Genomic DNA, 26,951 nt, shown 5'->3' on the forward strand with positions numbered 1-26,951 from the left:
AAATTATATCCACAAAAAATACGTTTTTCTCATAAATTGAAAGAATAAAACTTAAAACATTAGCAGAAGAATCAAACTAAAACAGCTGCCTGAAGAACTTTTCTACAAAAGACTGCTTCATAAGAAGCAAATACATCAAAATGGTAAAATGTAGTAAATGTATGCAAAGAAGACCAAGTTGCTGTTTGCAAATCTGATCAACTGAAGCTTCATTCTTAAACGCCCAAGAAGTGGAGACTGATCTATTAGAATGAGCTGTGATCCTCTGAGGTGGGGACTGTCCAGCCGCCAAATAAGCTTTATGAATCAAAAGCTTTAACCAAGATGCCAAAGAAAACTGTGTGTCCGGTCCACGGCGTCATCCTTTCTTGTGGGAATATCTCTTCCCCAACAGGAAATGGCAAAGAGTCCCAGCAAAGCTGGCCATATAGTCCCTCCTAGGCTCCGCCCACCCCAGTCATTCGACCGACGGACAGGAGGAAAAATATAGGAGAAACCATATGGTACCGTGGTGACTGTAGTTAGAGAAAATAATTCATCAGACCTGATTAAAAAACCAGGGCGGGCCGTGGACCGGACACACCGTTGGAGAAAGTAATTTATCAGGTAAGCATAAATTCTGTTTTCTCCAACATTGGTGTGTCCGGTCCACGGCGTCATCCTTACTTGTGGGAACCAATACCAAAGCTTTAGGACACGGATGAAGGGATGGAGCAAATCAGGTTACCTAAACGGAAGGCACCACGGCTTGCAAAACCTTTCTCCCAAAAATAGCCTCCGAAGAAGCAAAAGTATAAAATTTGTAAAATTTGTCAAAAGTGTGCAGTGAAGATCAAGTCGCTGCCTTACATATCTGGTCAACAGAAGCCTCGTTCTTGAAGGCCCATGTGGAAGCCACAGCCCTAGTGGAGTGAGCTGTGATTCTTTCAGGAGGCTGCCGTCCGGCAGTCTCATAAGCCAATCGGATGATGCTTTTAAGCCAAAAGGAAAGAGAGGTAGAAGTCGCTTTTTGACCTCTCCTTTTACCAGAATAGACAACAAACAAAGAAGATGTTTGTCTGAAATCTTTTGTAGCCTCTAAATAGAATTTTAGAGCACAGACTATGTCCAAATTGTGTAACAAACGTTCCTTCTTTGAAATTGGATTCGGACATAAAGAAGGTACAACTATCTCCTGGTTAATATTCTTGTTAGAAACAACCTTTGGAAGAAAACCAGGCTTAGTACGCAAAACCACCTTATCTGCATGGAACACCAGATAGGGCGGAGAACACTGCAGAGCAGATAACTCTGAAACTCTTCTAGCAGAAGAAATAGCAACCAAAAACAAAACTTTCCAAGATAGTAACTTAATATCTATGGAATGTAAAGGTTCAAACGGAACCCCTTGAAGAACTGAAAGAACTAGATTTAGACTCCAGGGAGGAGTCAAAGGTCTGTAAACAGGCTTGATCCTAACCAGAGCCTGAACAAATGCTTGAACATCTGGCACAGCTGCCAGTCTTTTGCGTAGTAAGACAGATAAAGCAGAGATCTGTCCCTTTAGAGAACTTGCAGATAATCCTTTCTCCAAACCTTCTTGTAGAAAGGAGAGATCTTAGGAATCTTTATCTTATTCCATAGGAATCCTTTGGATTCACACCAACAGATATATCTTTTCCATATTTTATGGTAAATCTTTCTAGTTATCGGTTTTCTGGCCTGAACCAGAGTATCTATCACAGAATCTGAAAACCAACGCTTTGATAGAATCAAGCGTTCAATCTCCAAGCCGTCAGCTGGAGGGAGACCAGATTTGGATGTTCGAATGGACCCTGAACAAGAAGGTCCTGTCTCAAAGGTAGCTTCCATGGTGGAACCGATGACATATTCACCAGGTCTGCATACCAAGTCCTGCGTGGCCACGCAGGAGCTATCAAGATCACCGAGGCCCTCTCCTGTTTGATCCTGGCTACCAGCCTGGGAAAGAGAGGAAACGGTGGAAATACATAAGCTAGGTTGAAGGTCCAAGGTGCTACTAGTGCATCTACTACTCCCCCGGATAAAATGTCTGACGACTCAGATAATCCGCTTCCCAGTTTTCCACATCTGGGATGTGGATCACAGATAGGTGGCAGGAGTGATCCTCCGCCCATTGAATTATTTTGGTCACTTCTTTCATCGCCAGGGAACTCCATGTTCCCCCCTGATGATTGATATACGCAACGGTCGTCATGTTGTCTGATTGGAATCTTATGAATCTGGCCTTTGCAAGCTGAGGCCAAGCCCTGAGAGCATTGAAGATCGCTCTTAGTTCCAGAATGTTTATCGGGAGAAGAGACTCTTCCCGAGACCATAGTCCCTGAGCTTTCAGGGATTCCCAGACCGCGCCCCAACCCACTAGACTGGCGTCGGTCGTGACAATGACCCACTCTGGTCTGCGGAAGCTCATTCCCTGGGATAGATGGTCCAGGGTCAGCCACCAACGGAGTGAATCTCTGGTCTTCTGATCTACTTGAATCATTGGAGACAAGTCTGTATAGTCCCCATTCCACTGTTTGAGCATGCACAGTTGTAATGGTCTTAGATGAATTCGTGCAAAAGGAACTATGCCCATTGCTGCAACCATCAACCCTACTACTTCCATGCACTGCGCTATGGAAGGACGTGGAACAGAATGAAGAACTTGACAAGTGCTTAGAAGTTTTGACTTTCTGACCTCTGTCAGAAAAATCCTCATTTCTAAGGAATCTATTATTGTTCCCAAGAAGGGAACTCTTGTTGACGGAGACAGAGAACTTTTTTCTATGTTCACCTTCCATCCGTGTGATCTGAGAAAGGCCAGAACGATGTCTGTATGAGCCCTTGCTTTTGACAGGGACGACGCTTGTATTAGAATGTCGTCCAAGTAAGGTACTACTGCAATGCCCCTCGGTCTTAGAACCGCTAGAAGGGACCCTAGTACCTTTGTGAAAATCCTTGGAGCAGTGGCTAACCCGAATGGGAGGGCCACAAACTGGTAATGTTTGTCCAGAAAGGCGAACCTTAGGAACTGATGATGTTCTTTGTGGATAGGAATATGTAGGTACGCATCCTTTAGATCCACGGTAGTCATAAATTGACCTTCCTGGATAGTGGGTAGAATCGTTCGAATGGTTTCCATCTTGAACGATGGTAACCTGAGAAATTTGTTTAGGATCTTCAAATCCAAAATTGGTCTGAAAGTTCCCTCTTTTTTGGGAACTACGAACAGATTTGAATAAAATCCCATTCCTTGTTCCTTTATTGGAACTGGGTGTATCACTCCCATCTTTAACAGGTCTTCTACACAATGTAAGAACGCCTGTCTCTTTATTTGGTTTAAGGATAAGTGAGACATGTGGAACCTTCCCCTTGGGGGTAGTTCCCTGAATTCCAGAAGATAACCCTGAGAAACTATTTCTTGTGCCCAGGGATCCTGAACATCTCTTCCCCAAGCCTGAGCAAAGAGAGAGAGTCTGCCCCCTACTAGATCCGGTCCCGGATCGGGGGCTACTCCTTCATGCTGTTTTGTTAGCAGCAGCAGGCTTCTTGGCCTGCTTACCCTTGTTCCAGCCTTGCATCGGTTTCCAGGCTGGTTTGGGTTGTGAGGCATTACCCTCTTGCTTAGAGGATGCAGAATTAGAGGCCGGTCCGTTCCTGAAATTGCGAAAGGAACGAAAATTAGACTTATTCTTGGCCTTGAAAGGCCTATCTTGTGGAAGGGTGTGGCCCTTTCCCCCAGTGATGTCTGAGATAATCTCTTTCAATTTTGGTCCAAATAGAGTTTTACCTTTGAAAGGGATGTTAAGCAATTTGGTCTTGGATGACACATCCGCTGACCAAGACTTTAGCCAAAGCGCTCTGCGCGCCACGATTGCAAACCCTGAATTTTTCGCCGCTAATCTAGCTAATTGCAAAGCGGCATCTAAAATAAAAGAGTTAGCCAACTTAAGTGCGTGAACTCTGTCCATAACCTCCTCATATGGAGTCTCTCTACTGAGCGACTTTTCTAGTTCCTCGAACCAGAACCACGCTGCTGTAGTGACAGGAACAATGCACAAAATGGGTTGTAGAAGGTAACCTTGCTGTACAAAAATCTTTTTAAGCAAACCCTCCAATTTTTTATCCATAGGATCTTTGAAAGCACAACTATCCTCGATAGGAATAGTAGTGCACTTGTTTAGAGTAGAAACTGCCCCCTCGACCTTAGGGACTGTCTGCCATAAGTCCTTTCTGGGGTCGACCATAGGAAATAATTTCTTAAATATAGGGGGGGGGACAAAAGGTATGCCGGGCTTTTCCCACTCCTTATTCACTATGTCCGCCACCCGCTAGGGTATAGGAAAAGCGTCGGGGTGCACCGGAACCTCTAGGAACTTGTCCATCTTGCATAATTTCTCTGGAATGACCAAGTTGTCACAATCATCCAGAGTAGATAACACCTCCTTAAGCAGTGCGCGGAGATGTTCTAATTTAAATTTAAATGTCACAACATCAGGTTCAGCTTGTTGAGAATTTTTTCCTGAATCTGAAATTTCCCCATCTGACAAAACCTCCCTCATGGCCCCTTCAGATTGGTGTGAGGGTATGACAGAACAATTATCATCAGCGCCCTCCTGCTCTTCAGTGTTTAAAACAGAGCAATCGCGCTTTCTCTGATATGTAGGCATTTTGGATAAAATATTTGCTATGGAGTTATCCATTACAGCCGTCAATTGTTGCATGGTAATAAGCATTGGCGCGCTAGATGTACTAGGGGCCTCCTGCGTGGGCAAAACTGGTGTAGACACAGTAGGAGATGATGTAGTATCATGTTTACTCCCCTCATCTGAGGAATCATCTTGGGCAATTTCATTATCTGTGTCAGTACTGTCCTTACTTTGTTTGGACGCTATGGCACAATTATCACACAAATTTAAATGGGGAGACACATTGGCTTTCATACATATAGAACATAGCTTATCTGAAGGCACAGACATGTTAAACAGGCTTAAACTTGTCAATAAAGCACAAGAAACGTTTTAAAACAAAACCGTTACTGTCTCTTTAAATTTTAAACAGAAAACACTTTATTACTGAATATGTGAAAAAGTATGAAGGAATTGTTCAAAAATTACCAAAATTTCACCACAGTGTCTTAAAGCATTAAGAGTATTGCACACCAATTTTCAGAGCTTTAACCCTTAAAATAACGGAACCGGAGCCGTTTACAAATTTAACCCCTATACAGTCCCAGCTATAGCCTTTGCTGTGACCTAACCAAGCCCACAGGGGAATACGATACCAAGTGACGCCTTCTAGAAACTTTTCCAGCTACTTTCAGATCCTCACACATGCATCTGCATGTCTTGCTCTCAAAAAACAACTGCGCAGTAATGGCGCGAAAATGAGGCTCAGCCTACAACTGGGAAGGCCCTCCCTGACTGGAAAAGGTGTCTAACATAGTGCCTGCCGTTAAAAAACGTTCCCCAAGTTTATAAATGTGAATTATCACATAAACATGTATAAAATGCCCAAATAAAGCAATCGATTTAGCCCATAAAAGTGTCTACCAGTTTTATAGCCCATATTAAGCCCTTTATTCTGTTTGCTTGACTAAGAAAATGGCTTACCGGTCCCCATGAGGGGAAATGACAGCCTTCCAGCATTACATGGTCTTGTTAGAAATATGGCTAGTCATATCTTAAGCAGAAAAGTCTGCTAACTGTTTCCCCCAACTGAAGTTACTTCATCTCAACAGACCTATGTGGAAACAGCAATCGATTTTAGTTACTGTCTGCTAAAATCATCTTCCTCACACAAACAGAAATCTTCATCCTTTTCTGTTTCAGAGTAAATAGTACATACCAGCACTATTTTAAAATAACAAACACTTGATAGAAGAATAAAAAACTACATTTAAACACCAAAAAACTCTTAACCATCTCCGTGGAGATGTTGCCTGTGCAACGGCAAAGAGAATGACTGGGGTGGGCGGAGCCTAGGAGGGACTATATGGCCAGCTTTGCTGGGACTCTTTGCCATTTCCTGTTGGGGAAGAGATATTCCCACAAGTAAGGATGACGCCGTGGACCGGACACACCAATGATGGAGAAAAGGCAGAAGCTTTCTGACCTTTCCTAGAACCAGAGAAGACAACAAATAGACTAGAAGTCTTCCTGAAATCTTTAGTAGCTTCAACATAATATTTCAAAGCTCTTACAATATCCAAAGAATGCAAAGATCTTTCAAGAGCATTCTTGGGATTAGGACGTAAGGAAGGAACAACAATTTCCCTACTTATGTTGTTAGAATTCACAACCTTAGGAAGAAATTTAAAAGCAGTCTGCAAGAAAGCCTTATCCTGATGGAAAATCAGAAAAGGAGACTCACAAGAGAGAGCAGAGAATTCGGAAATTCTTCTAGCTGAAGAGATAGCCAAAAGAAACAACACTTTCCAAGAAAGTAGTTTAATATCCAAAGAATACATAGGCTCAAAAGGAGTAGCCTGCAAAGTCTTCAAAACCAAATTAAGACTCCAAGGAGGAGAGATTAATTTAATAACAAGCTTGATACAAACCAAAGCCTGAACAAAACAGTGAATATCAGGAAGCTTAGCAATATTTCTATGAAATAAAACAGAAAGAGCAGAGATTTGTCCCTTCAAAGTACTTGCAGACAAACCTTTATCCAAACCATCCTGAAGAAATTGTAAAATTCTAGGAATTCTAAAAGAATGCCAGGAGAATTTATGAGAAGAACACCAGGAAATATAGGTCTTCCAAACTTGATAATAAATCTTTCTTGAAACAGATTTAAGAGCTTGTAGCATAATATTAATCACTGCGTCGGAGAAACCTCATGACTAAGCACTAAGCGTTCAATTTCCATACCTTCAAATTTAACGATTTGAGATCCTGATGGAAAAATGGCCCTTGAGACAGAAGTTCTGATCTTAGAGGAAGTGGCCAAGCATGGCAACTAGACATTTGAACAAGATCTGCATACCAAAACCTGTGAGGCCACGCTGGTGCTATCAGAAACACGTACAATTGTTCCATAATGATCTTGGAGATCACTTTTGGAAGAAAAACTAGAGGCGGAAAGATATAAGCAGGTTGGTAAAACCAAGGAACTGCTAAAGCATCCACCATCTCCGCCTGAGAATATCTGGACCTGGACAGGTACCTGGGAAATTTGAAAAAATACATCTGGATGGAGAGACCACTCCCACGTATGTAAGGACTGACGGCTGAGATTATTCGCTTCCCAATTGTCTACACCTGGGATATGCACCGCAGAAATTAGACAAGAGCTGGATTCTGCCCAAGAAAGTATCCAAGATACTTCTTTCATAGCTAGGGGACTGCGAGTCCCACCCTGATGATTCAGCAAAACACATGGAGACCGGCAACGGGCAATTCCCTTAACTGGGTCTTGGTGCAAAGTGGTCAGGCTGGCGACCTCCAACCCATGAGATACAACAGAAAGTTCAATACTCCAAAGCACCAAGGGATTAAGCAATTTTCTTTTATTGTCTTACAACATCACAGACAGAATATATATTATGCATATTCATTCTGTCTGTGATGTTGTGAGACAATAAAAGAAAATTGCTTAATCCCTTGGTGCTGTGGAGTATTGAACTTTCTGTTCCACCCTGATGATGGACATATGCCACAGTTGTGATATTGTCGGTCTGAAAACAAATGAATTGTTCTCTCTTTAACAGAGGCCAAACCTGAAGAGCCCTGAAAATGGCACAGAGTTCTAAAATATTGATTGGTAACCTCGCTTCTGGAAGTTTCCAAACCCCTTGTGTTGTCAGAGATCCCCAGACAGCTCCCCAACCTGAAAGACTTGCATCTGTTGTGATCACAGTTCAGGTAGGAAGAACAAAAGAGGCCCCCTGAATTAAACAATGATGGTCTAACCACCAAGTCAGAGAGAGTTGAATGTTGGGATTAAAGTATATCAATTGTAATATCCGAGGATAATCCCTGCACCATTAATTCAGCATACAAAGCTGTAGAGGTCTCATGTGAAAACGAGCAAAGGGGATCGCGTCCGATGCTGCAGTCATGAGACCTAAAACTTCCATACACATAGCCACTGAAGAGAATGATTGAGACTGAAGGTTTCGACAAGCTGAAACCAATTTCATTTGTCTGTTAAGGACAAAGTCATGGACACTGAATCTAACTGGAAACCTAAAAAGGTGACCCTTGTCTGAGGAATCAAGAAACTCTTTGGTAAATTGATCCTCCAACCATGTCTTTGAAGAAACAACACTAGTTGATTTGTGTGAGATTCGGCTAAATGTAAAGACTGAGCTAGAACCAAGATATTGTCCAAATAAGGAAACACCACAATACCCTGTCCTCTGATTACAGATAGAAGGGCACTGAGAACCTTCGAAAAGATCTTGGAGCTGTTGCTAGGCCAAATGGAAGAGCGACAAATTGGTAATGCTTGTCTAGAAAAGAGAATCTCAGAAACCGATAGTGGTCTGGATGAATCGGAATGTGAAGATATGCATCCTGTAAGTCTAACGTGGACATATAATGAACTTACTGAACAAAAGGCAAAATAGTTCTTATAGTCACCATCTTGAAAGTTGGGACTCTTACAAAACGATTCAAAAACTTCAGATCCAGAACTGGCCTGAATGAATGTTCTTTTTTTGGGACAATGAATATATTTGAATTAAACCCCAGACCCTGTTCCTGAAATGAAACTGGTATTATTACCCCTGAAAGCTCTCTAGATCTGAAACACACTTCAGAAAAGCCTGAGCATTCACCGGATTTGCTGGAACGTGAGAGAGAAAGAATCTTCTCACAGTAAGTCTTACTCTGAATCCTATTCGATACCCTTGAGAGACAATACTCTGAATCCACTGATTTTGAACAGAATCTGCCCAAATGTCTTGGAATAATTTCAATCTGCCCCCCACCAGCTGAACTGGATTGAGGGCCGCACCTTCATGCAGACTTGGGGGCTGGCTTTGGTTTCTTAAAAGGCTTGGATTTATTCCAACTTGAAGAAGGTTTCTAATTGGAACCAGAGTCTTTAGGGGAAGGATTGGTTTTCTGTTCCTTGTTCTGTCGAAAAGAACGAAAACGATTAGAAGCTTTAGTTTTACCCTTAGACAAAAAAAACTCTCTTCCCTCCAGTGATAGTTGAAATAATTGAATCCCACAGAGAACCAAAAATATTGTTTCCTTGGAAAGAAAGAGATAGTAATCTAGACTTAGATACCATGTCAGCATTCCAAGATTTGAGCCATAAAGCTCTTCTAGCTAAAATAGCTAAAGACATAGATCTAACATCAATTTTGATGATATTGAAAATAGCATCACATATAAAATAATTAACATGTTGAAGCAAACGAACAATGCTAGACAAATCAGGATCTGTTTCCTGTTGTGCTAAGCTATCCAACCAAAAGGTTGATGCAGCCGCAACATCAGCCATAGCAATGGCAGGTCTGAGAAGATAGCCAGAAAATAAATAAGCTTTCCTTAGATAAGATTCAAGTTTCCTATCTAAAGGATCTTTAAAAGAAGTACTGTCTTAGATAGGAATAGTAGTACGTTTGGCAAGAGTAGAAATAGCCCCATCAACTTTGGGGACTTTTTCCCAAAACTCTAATCCAGCCGCTGGTAAAGGGTACAACTTTTTAAACCTAGAAGAAGGAATGAAAGAAGTACCAGGCTTAATCCAATCCTTAGCAATTGCATCAGAAATAGCATCAGAAAACCTCAGGAGTAACCACAGGAGGTTTATAAACAGAATTTAAACGTTTACTAGTTTTGATCTCAAGAGGACTAGACTCCTCAATATCCAAAGTAACCAACACTTCTTTCAATAAGGAACGAATATACTCAATCTTGAAAGATAAGTAGATTTGTCAGTGTCTGAGGTAGAATCTTCTGAATCAGAGAGATCCTCATCAGAGGAGGATATTTCAGTTTGTCGGTCATTAGAAATTTTCATCAAATTTATGAGAAGTTTTAAAAGATCTTTTACGTTTATTAGAAGGCGGAATAGCAGACACTGAGGCCTATTTATCAAGCCGTCAACCACAAATACGCTGGAATTCCGCAGCGTAATTGTGGAGAGCTTGATTCCCCTTAGTTATCAAAGCCTACAGACCGGCAAAAGTTGAAATCTGTGACGTAACATACGATCCACCGGTCTCAGTCCGACACAGATCGATGCTTACATCACTACAGATGTTCCGAATGCAAATTCGGCACTATCTGGCTACTTTTGCTAGTTAACAAATATCTAACAGGTACGCTCGCCACTATTTCAGCCCAGCGTACCTGGTTTTCAATCCGCCGCCCTGGAGGAGGCAGATGCCATAGGAATCAATGGGAGTCTGAAAGCAGCGAAAGCTCATGTTCGCTGCTGCCCGATATCCCATTGATTCCTATGGTAGAATAAAAGTTATGTTTACACCTAACACCCTAACATGTACCCCGAGTCTAAGCACCCCTAATCTGCTGCCCACTACACCGCCACCACCTACATTATACTTATTAACCCCTAATCTGCCGCCCTGACACTGCCACCACCTACATTACACTTATTAACCCCTAATCTGCCTCCCCGACAGCGTCGCCACCTACATAAAGTTATTAACCGCTAACCCGTCGCTCCCAGAGCCCACCGCAACTAAAATGTAATAACCCCTATACCCCTGACCTCCCACATCACTACCACTTACTAAACCTATTAACCCCTAAACCGCCAGCCCCCCACATCGCCATTAACTAAATTAAACTATTAACCCCTAAACCTAACAACCTGCTAACTTTATATTAAATATTAACTCATCCCTATCTTATAATAAATTTAAACTTACCTTTAGAATTAAATTAAACTATATTATATTAAACTATTAATTAACCTATCCTAAATATTATACTAAAATTACATTAAACTATATTAAACTAATAATTAATCTACCCTAACTGTTATACTAAAACTATATTAAACTAATAATTAATCTACCCTGTTATACTAAAATTACATTAAACTAAAAATTAAATTAACTATATTATATATTTAAACACCTAACCCTACTCAAATAATTTAAATCTACACTAAAAAATTACTAAGTTGCCCCAAAGAAATCAGCTCTTTTACCTGTAAATAAAAAATACAAATACCCCCCCAACAGTAAAACCCACCACCCACACAATTAACCCCCCAAATAAAAACCTAATCTAAAAAACCTAAGCTCCCCATTACCCTGAAAAGGGCATTGCCCTTAAAAGGGCATTTAGCTCTATTGCAGCCCAAACCCTTAATCTAAAAATAAAACCCACCCAATAAACCTTAAAAAATCCTAACACTAACCCCTGAAGATCCACTTACAGTTTTGAAGATCCGACATCCATCCTCCAAGAAGCCGGCAGAAGTCTTCATCCAAGCCCGCAGAAGTCTTCACCCAGAGCTCGCTTATTATTGGCTATTCCAATCAGTCAATAGAATGTGAGCTCAATCCTATTGGCTGATTGCAACAGCCAATAGGATTTTTTCAACCTTAATTCCGATTGGCTGATAGAATTCTGTCAGCCAATCGGAATCTAAGGGACGCCATTTTGGAAGAAGTCATTTAAAGAAACATTCATTCGGGAAGAAGACGTTGAACGAAGAGGATGCTCCCCATCGGATGTCTTGAAGATGGAGCCGCCGGATGGATGAAGATAGAAGATGCCGTCTGGGTGAAGACTTCTGCGGGCTTGGATGAAGACTTCTGCCGGCTTCTTGGAGGATGGATGTCGGATCTTCAAAACTGTAAGTGGATCTTCAGGGGTTAGTGTTAGGATTTTTTAAGGGTTTATTGGGTGGGTTTTATTTTTAGATTAGGGGTTTGGGCTGCAATAGAGCTAAATGCCCTTTTAAGGGCAATGCCCATCCAAATGCCCTTTTCAGGGCAATGGGGAGCTTAGGTTTTTTTAGTTAGGGTTTTATTTGGGGGAGTTGGTTGTGTGGGTGGTGGGTTTTACTGTTGGGGGGGTATTTGTATTTTTTATTTATAGGTAAGAGAGCTGATTTCTTTGGGGCAATGCCCTGCAAAAGGCCCTTTTAAGGGCTATTTTTAGTTTATTGTAGGCTAGGTTTTTTTTTTGGGGGGGGGGGGGGCTTTTTTATTTTCATAGGGCTCTTAGATTAGGTGTAATTAGTTTAAATCTTTGATAATTTCTTTTTTATTGTGTGCAACTTAGTGTTTGTTATTTTTATAACTTAGTGTTTGTTATTTTTTGCAGCTTAGTAATTTTTTAGTATAGATTTAAATTATTTAAGTAGGGTTAGGTGTTTAAATATATAATATAGTTAATTTAATTTGCAGTTTAATGTAATTTTAGTATAACAGTTAGGGTAGATTTATAGTTTAATATAGTTTAAGGTAATTTTAGTAAAATATTTAGGGTAGGTAATTAATAGTTTAATATAGTTTAATTTAATTCTAAAGGTAAGTTTAAATTTATTATAAGATAGGGATGAGTTAATATTTAATATAAAGTTAGCAGGTTGTTAGGTTTAGGGGTTAATAGGTTAATTTAGTTTATGGTGATGTAGGGGGCAGGCGGTTTAGGGGTTAATAGGTTTAGTAAGTGGTAGTGATGTGGGAGGCCAGGGGTTTAGGGTTAATACATTTATTTTGTTTCGGGGGGGCTCCGGGAGCGGTGGAATAGGGGTTAATAACTTTATTAGAGTTGCGGTGGGCTCCGGGAGCAGCGGGATAGGGGTTAAACAGTTTAGTATAGTGGCGGTGTTTAGTGACAGTATACAAATAAAGCTGTGAAAAAGCCGAATAGCAACGAGATCGATGACTGTTAGTTAACAATAGTCCGCTGCTCATCGCCCCGTACTTGGCGCGCGGCTTTTTGACAACTTTTTTGTTAAATATGGAGAGCGTATTCAGGTCCGTGCCCGCGATGTTAGACGATGTCAGGCGAGCATATTGGTGCCGTCGAATGAAGCACAGTTGACGGCTTGATAAGTAGGCCTCACAGTCTTCTGTATTGCATCAGCAATATAATTTTTCATATCAACAGGGATATCACATACATTAGATGTTGAAGGAACAACAAAAACTGTACTAGTACTGATGGCAAGTTACATACTACAGCTGAAGATATAATCTTAGCTAACTTAAAACAGATACACTTAGCTTTGGTAGAACTGTGATCAGGCAGCATGGTTCCAACAGAGTCTTCTGAGACAGTATCAGATTGAGACATCTTGCAAAATGTAAAAGAAAAAATAACAGTAAAGCAAAATTTACAATTTCCTTATATGGCAGTTTCAGGAATGGGAAAAAATGCAAACAGCATAGCCCTCTGAACATATAGAAGGCATTGGCATATAGAAAGTGAGGTAAAAAATAAACTAAATTTTGTGGCGTCAAGTATGACGTACGACGCAAAAGGAAGTTGAAATTTTTTTTGGCGCCAACAACATCCGGAAATGATGCAACTCGCGTCATAATAGACGCAACCTCATGCAAGGAAAACCTGGTGTCAACTAAGACGCCGGAAATGACGACCTTGCGTCACCAAAGACGTTCCTTTGTGCCAAAAAAATTCTCGCGCCAAGAATGACGCAATAAATAACAGCATATTGCGCCCTCGCAAGACTAATTTTGCCAGCGAAAAGAAAAAACAGTCAATTTTAAAAAAAAGGACTATACCCCAGGTAAGATAAATAACTTCCTAAACATGCTTCCCAAACTGAAACTGACAGTCTGCAAAAGGAAATATACCTAGACCTGACTCATGGCAAATATAAGTAAAATACATTTATTTAAAACTTTATAGTAAAACATAAAGCGCCAAACCATAGCCGAGTGTGTCTTAAATAAGAAAAGACACCCATCCACATATAGCAGATAGCCAAACTAGAAATGAAAAAGTATCAGCAGAGGTAATGGTATATTAGAGTATATCGTCGATCTGAAAAGGAAGGTAGGAGATAAATCCCTACGACCGATAACAAAGAACCTTTGAAAAGATGTCCCGCGAGGAAAACCATAACATCAATAGGCGATACTCCCTTCTCAAGCACAAACTTACTTTACCACCTCCATAGGAGGTAAAGTTTGTAAAACTGAATTGTGGGTGTGGTGAGGGGTGTATTTATAGGCATTTTGAGGTTTGGGAAACTTTGTCCCTCCTGGTAGGATTGTATATCCCATATGTCACTAGCTCTTGGACTCTTGCCAATTACATGAAAGAAAGAAAACACACAGACTATGAGCCTAAAAAAACTCACATTAAGCAGATATAAATCCCCTTGATCCTATCGAGGTATAAAGGAGCCACAATGTGACCCTGTATAGCGTTTTAAATTTGTATATATAAAAAACGGTCTTACCCTCCAGGATCCATGCTGTGGAACAGGCACAGCCTCTCAAGTGTGACAGTCTTGCAGCAGCGCTTCTGACATGGACTTGAGTGTGTAGCAGCAAGCAGTGAAACTCGTCAACACTGATTGCTCAGGAGCTGTTAGCGACAGTCTGGATGGGTTCGCAGAAAAACTTTCCCTGCATCTCCAGACTAACTTTCATCAATACTCTCACTGAGAGGTTAACATGATTACTTAAAACTCCAGTCCTTTCTCGAAGGGAACATACCCATTACAAGACCATCCAAATCTTCTGACACTTCTCTGCCACCTCCTATAGTGACGAAAGGCAAAGAATGACTGGGGGATAGGGGAAGTGGGAGGGATATTTAAGTCTTTGGCTGGGGTGTCTTAGCCTCCTCCTGGTGGCCAGGTGTAGTATTTTCCCAACAATAAGGAATGAAGTTGTAGACTCTCCCTGCCATATGGAAGGAAATTAGAATGCCCCATTAATGTGTTATAGATTTATACACTCAATATGAATATTTTCGGAAACTAATAAATAACAGAATGTAAATCAAATTAGAAATTCGTATTACTACTCCACAAAGTACAAAGTATTTTCTTTGCCCCCAACTTCACAATACTATAATTGCATTGTTAAAGGGGCACTAAAGACTAAATACATTTTATAGTATGAGCATAGTATTGAGGTTATTCTAGTAACAGGTGCCGCCATGTTGAAATCTATGTGCAGCAACTCTCCTGCAGATACCTACAGTCTAACCTAAGTTCCAAAATGGCAGCACCCATAATTAGAGGGAGGAGCATAAATGTATATAGTGTACATTTAACAATGTTTCCTTCTTTCTGAACCAAAATGAAAATCACTTTCTCACCCATCTATGAAACATCTGAGCTTACCCATACTGTGGTCCTGGGCGGTTAAGGTAAAGTAGGAAAAACTTCTGCCAAAACAGAGGCAAAAGGGGGTGATCTGCGGGAGTCGCCATTGCTTGGTGAGCCCAACGATAGATCATTAACCTCTGAATTGAAGGCACAATGGGAAGTTTCAATTGCTGCTGAGCTTTCTGCAAAGGAAATGGCCAGCAAAGTTATAACTCTTTGTTCTTCATGACTACGATTATCTATCACCGTGATACGGTAAGACCTGCAATGAATATACCTTTAGAGCCTGATCCGGTGATATGGAAGGATTGCTGATCAGCTCCCATTCCACAACTCTGCGCAGCTGAGAATCTTCTTCAAACAAAGACTCAGTATTAAGAACTGTCCAAGAAAACCAAATCTGAGGACATAATCGTAAAGAAGCAAAGGCAGAGCGGTAAATGTAAAGGAGACAAAAAAAGAGAGCAACACACTAAAATACTCTATGCAGAATACTGTATGTCAAATTAAATGCAGAAAATGCACACAAGTTACTAAATGTACACAAAACCCCATAACTAGCACAGTCTACAATAAGCTAAATAGGCTAGAGCCCATAATATATATATATATATATATATATATATATATATATATATATATATATATATATATATATATAGGATAGCACTTTCCAAAAGCAATTCAAGCAACTCCCTGAGGGACAATGTTTTTCATAAGCCATTTCAAATTACAGATAAAGTAAATCCTTTTATTTATTCTGCCCCTTTTACATGTAAGTCACTTATAAAAATAGTGTTTTTTCCATACCCCAGAAATTCTTTGGTGTATAATGCAGGATTCACATAACTGACCCTGCAACATACTAAAAATCCCAAAAGAATGAAAACCAGCATGCATGTGGCACTGAGGCATAAACTGCCAAGTCTCACCAGCAAAACAAGTAAAATAAACCTATATGTACAAACAAATTCAAAATATATATAAAACCCATATGTACAATATGGGTTTTATGCATTTTTTATTTTTTTGTACATAGAGGTTTATTTTACTTGTGCTATACATCCTGTTTAAAAGAGATATAGGAGAAAATGTGCAGTTGTAGTACTAATTTTTGGCCACAAGATGTACAGGATGTGATTTTTGTGTGATTTTTGTATAATGTATGAAAATATAAAAGACACAAACCTGTGTGTAATTAACTATACATGACTAAGGCCTATAGCAGGACCGAAACATTTGTAGCACTTTTCCTATGGACCCTCTTTAACCTTGAAGGCTGGAATCCATTTGTATGTTTCCCTGCAACATACTACCCAGTGACTGTTTGAGCATTCTTATCTTCCAGGACAGAGGCATGGTATTTTTCTGCTTATAATAATTACATAAGTTTTTCTAAGATTGTAATTGACCCCTTAGTGTTTCCACTCCCCCAAAAGAGGCTGACGTGCAGTGATTGGTTGTTATGTGTAAGAACTTGCTTAAATCTGTTCCTAACTGGCCAAAGGGGTGTGGCCTACAAAACAATGCACATTCTTCTATCAAAATAACTTTTTAAAATGTTTTTAAAAACATTTATTTTGTGTGTAGATCATTTAAAATACTGTGAATAATTTCTGATGCATAAACCCAAAAATGACTTTATTGTCCCTTTCATTTGTATCTGTGTACAAGAAATTAAGCAGCTTTATATTGGGTGATCTTGTGATCAAGATTAAGGGCCCTTCCTCATTGGCTGGAAACAGTTAAGAATAAATGCAATTCTTAAATCTATTATAGTATTATCTCTGCAGATAAACAGACAACAATCTTCTATGTTGCAAATGAGATGCAAGTAGTTCTATGTAAGCAAAATTATCAATGTTGATAATACGGTCTCAAGTAAAAAACAAATACGTATTTTAAGTACAACAATCAATGCCTTGAGAGGTTGTCTTGTATGAGAATGACTTGATTTCAGATGAAATAACTAATTTAGTTCTCATTACGCACACATAGATAAATGGATAAAACTTATAAAACAAGCCCAATAAATACACATTGAATCAAGTGTAGATGAAAAATACAGGCAATACAGGCACTTACATATAGTGCGCCCCTTTGGTGAGTACCTCTTCAAATAGAAAGTTTTTGTCTGCCCCATGAGGCGCTCTTCTTTGTTTTATTTATAGAAGTTATCCCCAAGCCCAATCCGCTAGAAGAAGAGTCGACTTGTGGACTTCAAACATTTTTTGGAGACTTTTACAAAGAATTTATTATTTTTTTCAACAATTTTCATACACTTATCTAGTTTTTAATTGTTAGCACTTTATTATTTTGTATACATATTATTTTATTTTTTATGTATAACAACAAACTGTGTCAATACCTAGAATATTTGTAAAGTCATTAAACTATATTATATATTTCAATCCAGCTCCATTTTTCTACACTTTTTCTTCTTGAGTAAAAAGTCTAGTTTTTTGAATGCAGGAACTATTTCTTTATCATGTGTAACTGGAAGTATAACACTTCCCAGATGATTTCACCCATTAAGTGCAAATGAGGTGGGGGCAGCTAACACAATATGAGTTTGCAGCACCTAAGATTGCGGATCTAGTTAGAGGAGGGAGGGTTAGAGAGCTGTTTGGGGGAGGCCGGGATCAGGAAGGTTGGAGGGTAAGGGGGGATCCTACACGGCAGAAAAACAGAATTTATGTTTACCTGATAAATTACTTTCTCCAACGGTGTGTCCGGTCCACGGCGTCATCCTTACTTGTGGGATATTCTCTTCCCCAACAGGAAATGGCAAAGAGCCCAGCAAAGCTGGTCACATGATCCCTCCTAGGCTCCGCCTTCCCCAGTCATTCGACCGACGTAAAGGAGGAATATTTGCATAGGAGAAATCATATGATACCGTGGTGACTGTAGTTAGAGAAAATAAATCATCAGACCTGATTAAAAAACCAGGGCGGGCCGTGGACCGGACACACCGTTGGAGAAAGTAATTTATCAGGTAAACATAAATTCTGTTTTCTCCAACATAGGTGTGTCCGGTCCACGGCGTCATCCTTACTTGTGGGAACCAATACCAAAGCTTTAGGACACGGATGATGGGAGGGAGCAAATCAGGTCACCTAGATGGAAGGCACCACGGCTTGCAAAACCTTTCTCCCAAAAATAGCCTCAGAAGAAGCAAAAGTATCAAATTTGTAAAATTTGGTAAAAGTGTGCAGTGAAGACCAAGTCGCTGCCTTACATATCTGATCAACAGAAGCCTCGTTCTTGAAGGCCCATGTGGAAGCCACGGCCCTAGTGGAATGAGCTGTGATTCTTTCAGGAGGCTGCCGTCCGGCAGTCTCATAAGCCAATCTGATGATGCTTTTAAGCCAAAAAGAGAGAGAGGTAGAAGTTGCTTTTTGACCTCTCCTTTTACCAGAATAAACAACAAACAAGGAAGATGTTTGTCTGAAATCCTTTGTAGCCTCTAAATAGAATTTTAGAGCACGAACTACATTTAAACACCAAAAAACTCTAAGCCATCTCCGTGGAGATGTTGCCTGTGCAACGGCAAAGAGAATGACTGGGGAAGGCGGAGCCTAGGAGGGATCATGTGACCAGCTTTGCTGGGCTCTTTGCCATTTCCTGTTGGGGAAGAGAATATCCCACAAGTAAGGATGACGCCGTGGACCGGACACACCTATGTTGGAGAAATATATTTTAAAAAAAAGACTTTCTGCCAATACTTAAGATGGGGGTGACTATTGTGGGGTGGGGGAGGGAAGAGAGCTGTTTGAGAGGGATTCGAAAGGGATCAGGGGGTGGGATGTGTCAGGTGGGAGGATAATCAATACACTAAAGCTAAAATTAACCCTACAAGCTACCTATTTAAACCCCTTCACTGCTGGGCATAATACAAGTGTGGTGTGCTGCGGCATTTAGCAGCCTTTTAATTACCAAAAAGCAATGCCAAAGCATATATGTCTGCTATTTCTGAACAAAGGGGGATCCTAGAGAAGCATTTACAACCATTTGTGTCATGATTGCACAAGCTGTTTGTAAATAATTTCAGTGAAAAACCTAAAATTGTGAAAAAGTCAACGATTTTTTTTTTTATTTGATCTCGTTTGGCAGTGAAATGGTGGCAAAATGGGCCTAGATTAATCCTTTTATTTGTCTACTAAAAAATATATATATAATTTTGATAGGTAAATGTAAAATAAAGGCTCTATTTCTGTTTAAATGTAGTGATGGCAAAAATAATAAAAAAGCTCTGGGGAAGTTTTTGTCTGAAATGCCTTTAAGGGAACTGATAATGAGGGTTTTTATACCTACCCCCCATCCAACTCCCTTTGTGACAGGCCAACAATTCCAGGTTTCTGTGGGGGTTTTTGGGGTGTGGGATTATCACTGGCATCCCTGGAATCTTCTGTGAATACTGACATGCTAGGTTGCCTCATAACCACCCTTAAGTATCGGAGGGGAACATGATCATCTTTACAAAAACGTACTGTGTGATTCTCGAAAAGGCATTGTGCAGATCTCTCATCATTTACACTTAAAGGATTAATCTGTGGGCCAGATTACAAGTGGAACGCAAAAAAACCAAAATTTATGCTTACCTGATAAATTTATTTCTTTCTTGACACGATGAGTGCACGGATCATCATTAATTACTGTTGGGAATATAACTCCTGCCCAGCAGGAGGCGGCAAAGTACTGTTAAATATCACCTCCTTTCTATCCCACCCCAGTCATTCGACCAAAGTAAAGGAGAGAAAGGAAGCAACAAGGTGCAGGTGTCTGAAGTTTATAAAATACTAACAACCTGTCTAAATAACAGGGCGGGCCGTGAACTCATCATGTCAAGAAATAAATACATTTATCAGGTAAGCATACATTTTGTTTTCTTTCTAATGACACGATGAGTCCACGGATCATCATTAATTACTGTTGGGAATCAATACCCAAGCTAGAGTACACAGATGATAAGGGAGGGACAAGACAGGAAACCTAAACGGAAGGCACCGCTGCTTGAAGAACCTTTACTCTCAAAATCGACCTCAGCCAAGGCTAAAAAGTCAAATTTATAGAAGTTTGAAAAAGAGTGAAGAGAGGACCAAGTTGCAGCCTTGCAAAACTGTTCCATAAAGGCTTAATTTTGAATGCCCAGGAAGAGGAAACAACCCTCATAAAAAGAGCCGTTACTCCCTCGGGAGACTGCAGTCCACCTGTTTCATAGGCAAAGCAAATGATACTCTTCAGTCACAAAGAAAGAGAAGTAGCCGTAGCTTTCTGTCCCTTACGTTAAACAGAAGACTGAAGAAAATCCTTAGTCGCCTGTAAATAGAATTTTAGTGCACGTACTACGTCCAGATTGTGTAGAAGCCATTCTTCCTGAGAAGGAGGATTAGGACACATGGTAGGAACAACAATCTCCTGATTAATGTTTCGGTCTGAAACAACGAAACCCTAATTTAGTACGTAAAACCACCCTATCCGAATAAAATAATAAGGTAAGGGGACTCATACTGTAATACCGAGAGCTCTGAAACTCTACGAGCAGATGAAATAGCGACAAGAAACAAAACTTTCCAAGATAACAACTTAATATCTAAGGAATGCATCAGCTCAAACAGAGCCCCTTAAAGAACTTTAAGAACTAAATTAAGACTCCAAGGAGGGAGTAACTGGTTTGAATACAGGCCTGATCCTGACTAGGGCCTGACAAAACGATTGTACGTCTGGGAAGTCCACCAGACGTTTATATAACAAAATAGTCAAGGCAGATATTAGACCCTTTAGGGAACTTGCCGATAATCCCTTCTCCAAACCTTCTTGGAAAAAGGACAGAATTCTAGGAATCCAAACTCTATTCAAAGAGTAGCCCTTGGATTCACACCAGTATAGATATTTACGTCATATCTTATTGTAAATCTTCCTAGTCACAAATTTACGAGCCCGAATCATGGTCTCAATGACCGATTCCGAAAATCCACGCTTGGATAAAATTAAGCGTTCAATCTTGAAGCAGTCAGCTTCAGAGAAACTAGATTTGGATGAAAGAAGGGTCCTTGAAGTAGAAGGTCCTTCCTCAAAGGAAGTCTCCAAGGTGGAAGAGATGACATGTCCACCAGGTCTGCATAACAAATCCTGCGAGGCCACGCCAGTGTAAGGAGGCTCACCAACGCCCTCTCCTGCTTGATTTGAGCAATGACTCGAGGTAGAAGAGCAAACAGAGGAAATAGGTATGTGAGACTGAAATTCCAAGGTACCGTCAGAGCGTATATCAGTACAGCCTGAGGGTTCCTTGACCTCGACCCGTACCACGGAAGCTTGGCATTCTGCCAAGAAGCCATGAGATCCAATTCCGACTGACCCCATTTGAGAATCAGATTGGAAAACAGTTCCGGATGGAGTTCCCACTCCCCCGGGTGAAAGGTCTGCCTGCTTAGGAAGTCCACCTCCCAGATGTCCACTCCTGGAATGTGGATCGCCAACAGACAGCAATTGTGGGTCTCCGCCCACTGAATGATCTTTGCTACCTCTGTCATGGCCAAGGAACTACGAGTTCCTCCCTGACGGGTAATGTAAGCCACTGAGGTTATATTATGCGACTGGAACCTGATGAACTGGGCCGAAGCTGAGGACAGGCCAGGAGAGCATTAAAGATTGCTCTCAATTCCAGAATGTTTATGGGTAGAACAGACTCCGACCGAATCCATGTTCCCTGAGCCTTTAGAGAGCCCCAAACTGCTCCTCATCCCAGAAGGCTGGTATCTGTTGTCACAATCACCCAGGAAGATCTGCAAAAGTAGGTTCCCTGGGAGGGATGATCCTGAGACAACCACCAGAGTAGATATCCCTTGTCTCCTGCTCCAACTGTAATCGCGGAGACAGATCCGCATGATCTCCGTTCCACTGCCTGAGCATCATTAACTGCAGAAGTCTGAGGTGGAAACGGGCGATGTCCATTGCCGCTACCATCAGCCCAATTACCTCCATGCACTGAGCCACTGATGGCCGAGGAGAGGACTGAAGTGCTCTAGGCAAGAATCGAAAATCTTTGATTTCCTGACTTCTGTCAGAAAAAATGTAATTGATGAGGAGTCTATTAGGGTTCTCAAGAAAACTACCCTTGTAGTTGAAATCCATCCGTGAGGCCGCAGGAAAGATAACATTTCCGCGTGTGATCTTGCTTGTTGAAAGGCGTCTGAACTAGAATATCGTCCAGATAAGGTGCCACTGCAATGCCCCACTATCAGAGCACCGTCAGCAGGGATCCCAGAACCTTTGAGAAAATTCTGGGAGCTGTGGCAAGACCGAAAGGAAGAGCCACGAACTGGAAGTGTTTGTCTAGAAATGCAAACCTTAAAAACTTGTGAAGGTCCCTGTGGATGGGAACATGCAGGTATGCGTCCTTTAAATTCACTGTGGTCATAAATTGACCCTCTTGGACCAGAGGAAGAATGGAACGAAGAGTTTCCATCTTGAAGGACGGCACTCTGAGAAACTTGTTTAGATTTTTGAGATCTAAAATTGGTCTGAAGGTTCCCTCCTTCTTGGGAACCACAAACAGATTGGAATAGAATCCCAGACCTTGTTCCTGCATTGGAACAGGAACAATCACTCCCAGGTAGGAGAGCTCCCGTACACAGTGTAAGAACGCCACTCTTTTTGTCTGGTCTACAGATAATCTTGAAAGCAGAAACCTGCCCCTGGGAGGAAAGGTCTTGAACTATATAGTTTGTATCCCTGGGACACAATGTCCACTGCCCAGGGATCTTGAACATCTCGAACCCAAGACTGATTGAAGAAGGAAAACCTGCCCCCACAAGATCCGGTCGCGGATCGGGGGCAGGCCCTTCATGTTGTCTTCTTGGTTTGCTTTCCCTAGTTCCAAGACTTATTGGGTCTCCAGGAAGACTTGGACTGCTCCTGCTTGGAGGAGGGAGTGGAAGGATTTCCCTTGAAATTCCGAAAGGAACGGAAATTATTCTGACGTTCTTTTTGTTTATTTCTCTTATCCTGAGGGAGGAAATGTCCCTTATCTCCTGTAATATCAGAAATTATCTCTGTCAAACCAGGCCCAAACAAGGTCCTTCCCTTGTAAGAAACGCCAAATGTTTAGGCTTAGATGACAAATCCGTAGACCAAGATTTTAACCATAAAGCTCTGCGAGCCAATATGGCAAAGCCTGAAATCTTAGCTCCCAGCTTAATAACCTTAAGGGAATCATCTGTTATAAAGGAGTTGGCCAACTTAAAGGCCTTTATCCTATCCTGGATTTCTTCGAGGGGAGTGTCTGTCCGAATAGAATCAGACAACGCATCAAACCAGTATGCTGTCGCACTAGTGACAGTAGCAATACAAATCGTAGGAAGCCATTGTAAATCCATAGGATCCTTAAAGGAACAACTATCCTCTATGGGAATAGTAGCTTTCTTGGCTAGCGTGGAAATTGCCCCTTCCACCTTGGGTACCGTCTGCCAAGACTCCTTGATAGAGTCTGCTATAGGAAACATCTTTTAAATATAGGGGATGGAGAAAAAAAGTATCTTCCCCTTCCTTAGCAATAATCTCTGTAGTCCTATCTGGTAAGGAAATACTTCCACCATGGAGGGCACGTCAAAATACTTGTTTAGGATGGACTACGACAGTAGTATCGGAGTCGTCCAGGGTAGCTAAAACCTCCTTAAGTAGTAAACGGAGGTGCTCTAGCTTAAATCTTAAGGATACAACTTAAGCATCAGAGGAAGGAATTACACTGTCTGAATCTGAGATCTTACCCTCAGGTGATACCAAAATAGCCTCTTCTTCAAACATGTGAGAGGGAAAGTTCGGAATAGACACAGTCGTGACAATACACACTGATTTTTTACATTTCCTTTTGCGCTTTCCCTGTAGCAAGGGAATTGGGAGGAAAAGCATGGCACTGTATTATTAATAAAAAAAATTGGGACACCTGAGAAGAAAAACTGCGGCATATTTTGAACATTGTCAAAAAAACTCCTAAACAATATTGGCTCAAAAAGCTAAAATGTTGTGCTCTCTCAACACATGAACAGAAAAAGGACTGGTGGACTATTATAATCATTTAAACAAAAAGGATATCTGTAATCTATAATAGAGTCTTGATCCCTCTTAACAGAAATAAAATAAAAACATATAACAGTAACTGCTTTACTTTTGATGAACTGCAAAAAAAAAAACTTAACTGATTTATTTTTGAACTGACAAAAAGTAATTGCTTTATTTTTTACTGCAAAATAAAGATTCAACACACTTCAAACAGCTTCTACACCTCAGCTTATCTCTGCTGAGATAATGTATATGAAAACCGGAACCAAAACAGAGCTGTTGTAAATAATGTTAAACTATCTTTTATCCATTTTAACTAAAAACGGCAAGTAGCCAGATTTCTCTCATTCATATACCGTAATTGAGAGAAAATATGTGTGCAACAGATAATTCTACCACCACAAAGCCCCGCCCATCGTGGGCGTGTCAAAATTAACGTGTCAGTCAACATTTTATGTAAAGCTCTGTAATAAATAACTAACAGAGTATCACCAACATTGAGTCTATCTCCTCAAGTCCCCAGTGCCTGCAAATGCTGCCGTATATAATCCCCTTAAGCACATTAGGATTACTGTATCATTCCAGGAAAATAATAAAATGCCATATTTTTTCCCTAATGAATAAAAAGTCCTTTTCTCTTTACTAGTCCCAGAAAACATAAAGTCATCACTTACCTCATAAATCTGCCAGGCAGCTCACTAGGTTTGAGAGGTCCTCTCCCTCACATGGACATGTGGAAAAACATAATTTATGCTTACCTGATAAATTTATTTCTCTTGTGGTGTATCCAGTCCACGGATCATCCAATACTTGTGGGGATATTCTCCTTCCGAACAGGAAGTTGCAAGAGGATCACCCACAGCAGAGCTGCTATATAGCTCCTCCCCTAACTGCCATATCCAGTCATTCGACCGCAGACAAGCAAGAGAAAGGAGAAACCATAGGGTGCAGTGGTGACTTTAGTTTACAGTTAAAAAAACTGAATTTTTGCTTACCTGATAAATTACTTTCTCCAACGGTGTGTCCGGTCCACGGCGTCATCCTTACTTGTGGGAATATCTCTTCCCCAACAGGAAATGGCAAAGAGTCCAGGCAAAGCTGGCCATATAGTCCCTCCTAGGCTCCGCCCACCCCAGTCATTCGACCGACGGACAGGAGGAAAAATATAGGAGAAACCATATGGTACCGTGGTGACTGTAGTTAGAGAAAATAATTCATCAGACCTGATTAAAAAAAACAGGGCGGGCCGTGGACCGGACACACCGTTGGAGAAAGTAATTTATCAGGTAAGCATAAATTCTGTTTTCTCCAACATTGGTGTGTCTGGTCCACGGCGTCATCCTTACTTGTGGGAACCAATACCAAAGCTTTAGGACACGGATGAAGGGAGGGAGCAAATCAGGTTACCTAAACGGAAGGCACCACGGCTTGCAAAACCTTTCTCCCAAAAATAGCCTCCGAAGAAGCAAAAGTATCAAATTTGTAAAATTTGGCAAAAGTGTGCAGTGAAGACCAAGTCGCTGCCTTACATATCTGATCAACAGAAGCCTCGTTCTTGAAGGCCCATGTGGAAGCCACAGCCCTAGTGGAGTGAGCTGTGATTCTTTCAGGAGGCTGCCGTCCGGCAGTCTCATAAGCCAATCGGATGATGCTTTTAAGCCAAAAGGAAAGAGAGGTAGAAGTTGCTTTTTGACCTCTCCTTTTACCAGAATAGACGACAAACAGAGAAGATGTTTGTCTGAATTCTTTTGTAGCTTCTAAGTAGAATTTTAGAGCACGGACTACATCTAAATTGTGTAGCAAACGTTCCTTCTTTGAAACTGGTTTCGGACACAAAGAAGGTACAACTATCTCCTGGTTAATATTCTTGTTGGAAACAACCTTTGGAAGAAAACCAGGCTTAGTACGCAAAACAACCTTATCTGAATGGAACACCAGATAGGGCGGAGTACACTGCAGAGCAGATAACTCTGAAACTCTTCTAGCAGAAGAAATAGCAACCAAAAACAAAACTTTCCAAGATAATAACTTAATATCTATGGAATGTAGAGGTACAAACGGAACCCCTTGAAGAACTGAAAGAACTAGATTTAGACTCCAGGGAGGAGTCAAAGGTCTGTAAACAGGCTTGATCCTAACCAGAGCCTGAACAAATGCTTGAACATCTGGCACAGCTGCCAGTCGTTTGTGTAGTAAGACAGATAAAGCAGAAATCTGTCCCTTTAGAGAACTTGCAGATAATCCTTTATCCAAACCTTCTTGCAGAAAGGAAAGAATCTTAGGAATTTTTATCTTATTCCATGGGAATCCCTTGGATTCACACCAACAGATATATCTTTTCCATATTTTATGGTAAATCTTTCTAGTTACCGGTTTTCTGGCCTGAACCAGAGTATCTATCACAGAATCTGAAAACCCACGCTTTGATAGAATCAAGCGTTCAATCTCCAAGCCGTCAGCTGGAGGGAGACCAGATTTGGATGTTCGAATGGACCCTGAACAAGAAGGTCCTGTCTCAAAGGTAGCTTCCATGGTGGAACCGATGACATATTCACCAGGTCTGCATACCAAGTCCTGCGTGGCCACGCAGGAGCTATCAAGATCACCGAGGCCCTCTCCTGTTTGATCCTGGCTACCAG

General features: G+C 40.9%; 1 protein-coding gene across 1 annotated transcript in view; it reads right to left on the reverse strand.

Annotated features, from left to right (window-relative positions):
• Positions 1-26,951, reverse strand: part of EPG5 (ectopic P-granules 5 autophagy tethering factor) — a 404,912-nt gene that overhangs the window by 205,493 nt on the left and 172,468 nt on the right. The window contains 2 exon segments of the mRNA XM_053701063.1: positions 15,268-15,434; positions 15,530-15,652. Of these exon segments, the coding sequence (XP_053557038.1) occupies positions 15,268-15,434; positions 15,530-15,652 (290 nt within the window).

This window comes from Bombina bombina, chromosome 2, assembly GCF_027579735.1.
Source record: "Bombina bombina isolate aBomBom1 chromosome 2, aBomBom1.pri, whole genome shotgun sequence".
NCBI lineage: Eukaryota > Metazoa > Chordata > Amphibia > Anura > Bombinatoridae > Bombina > Bombina bombina.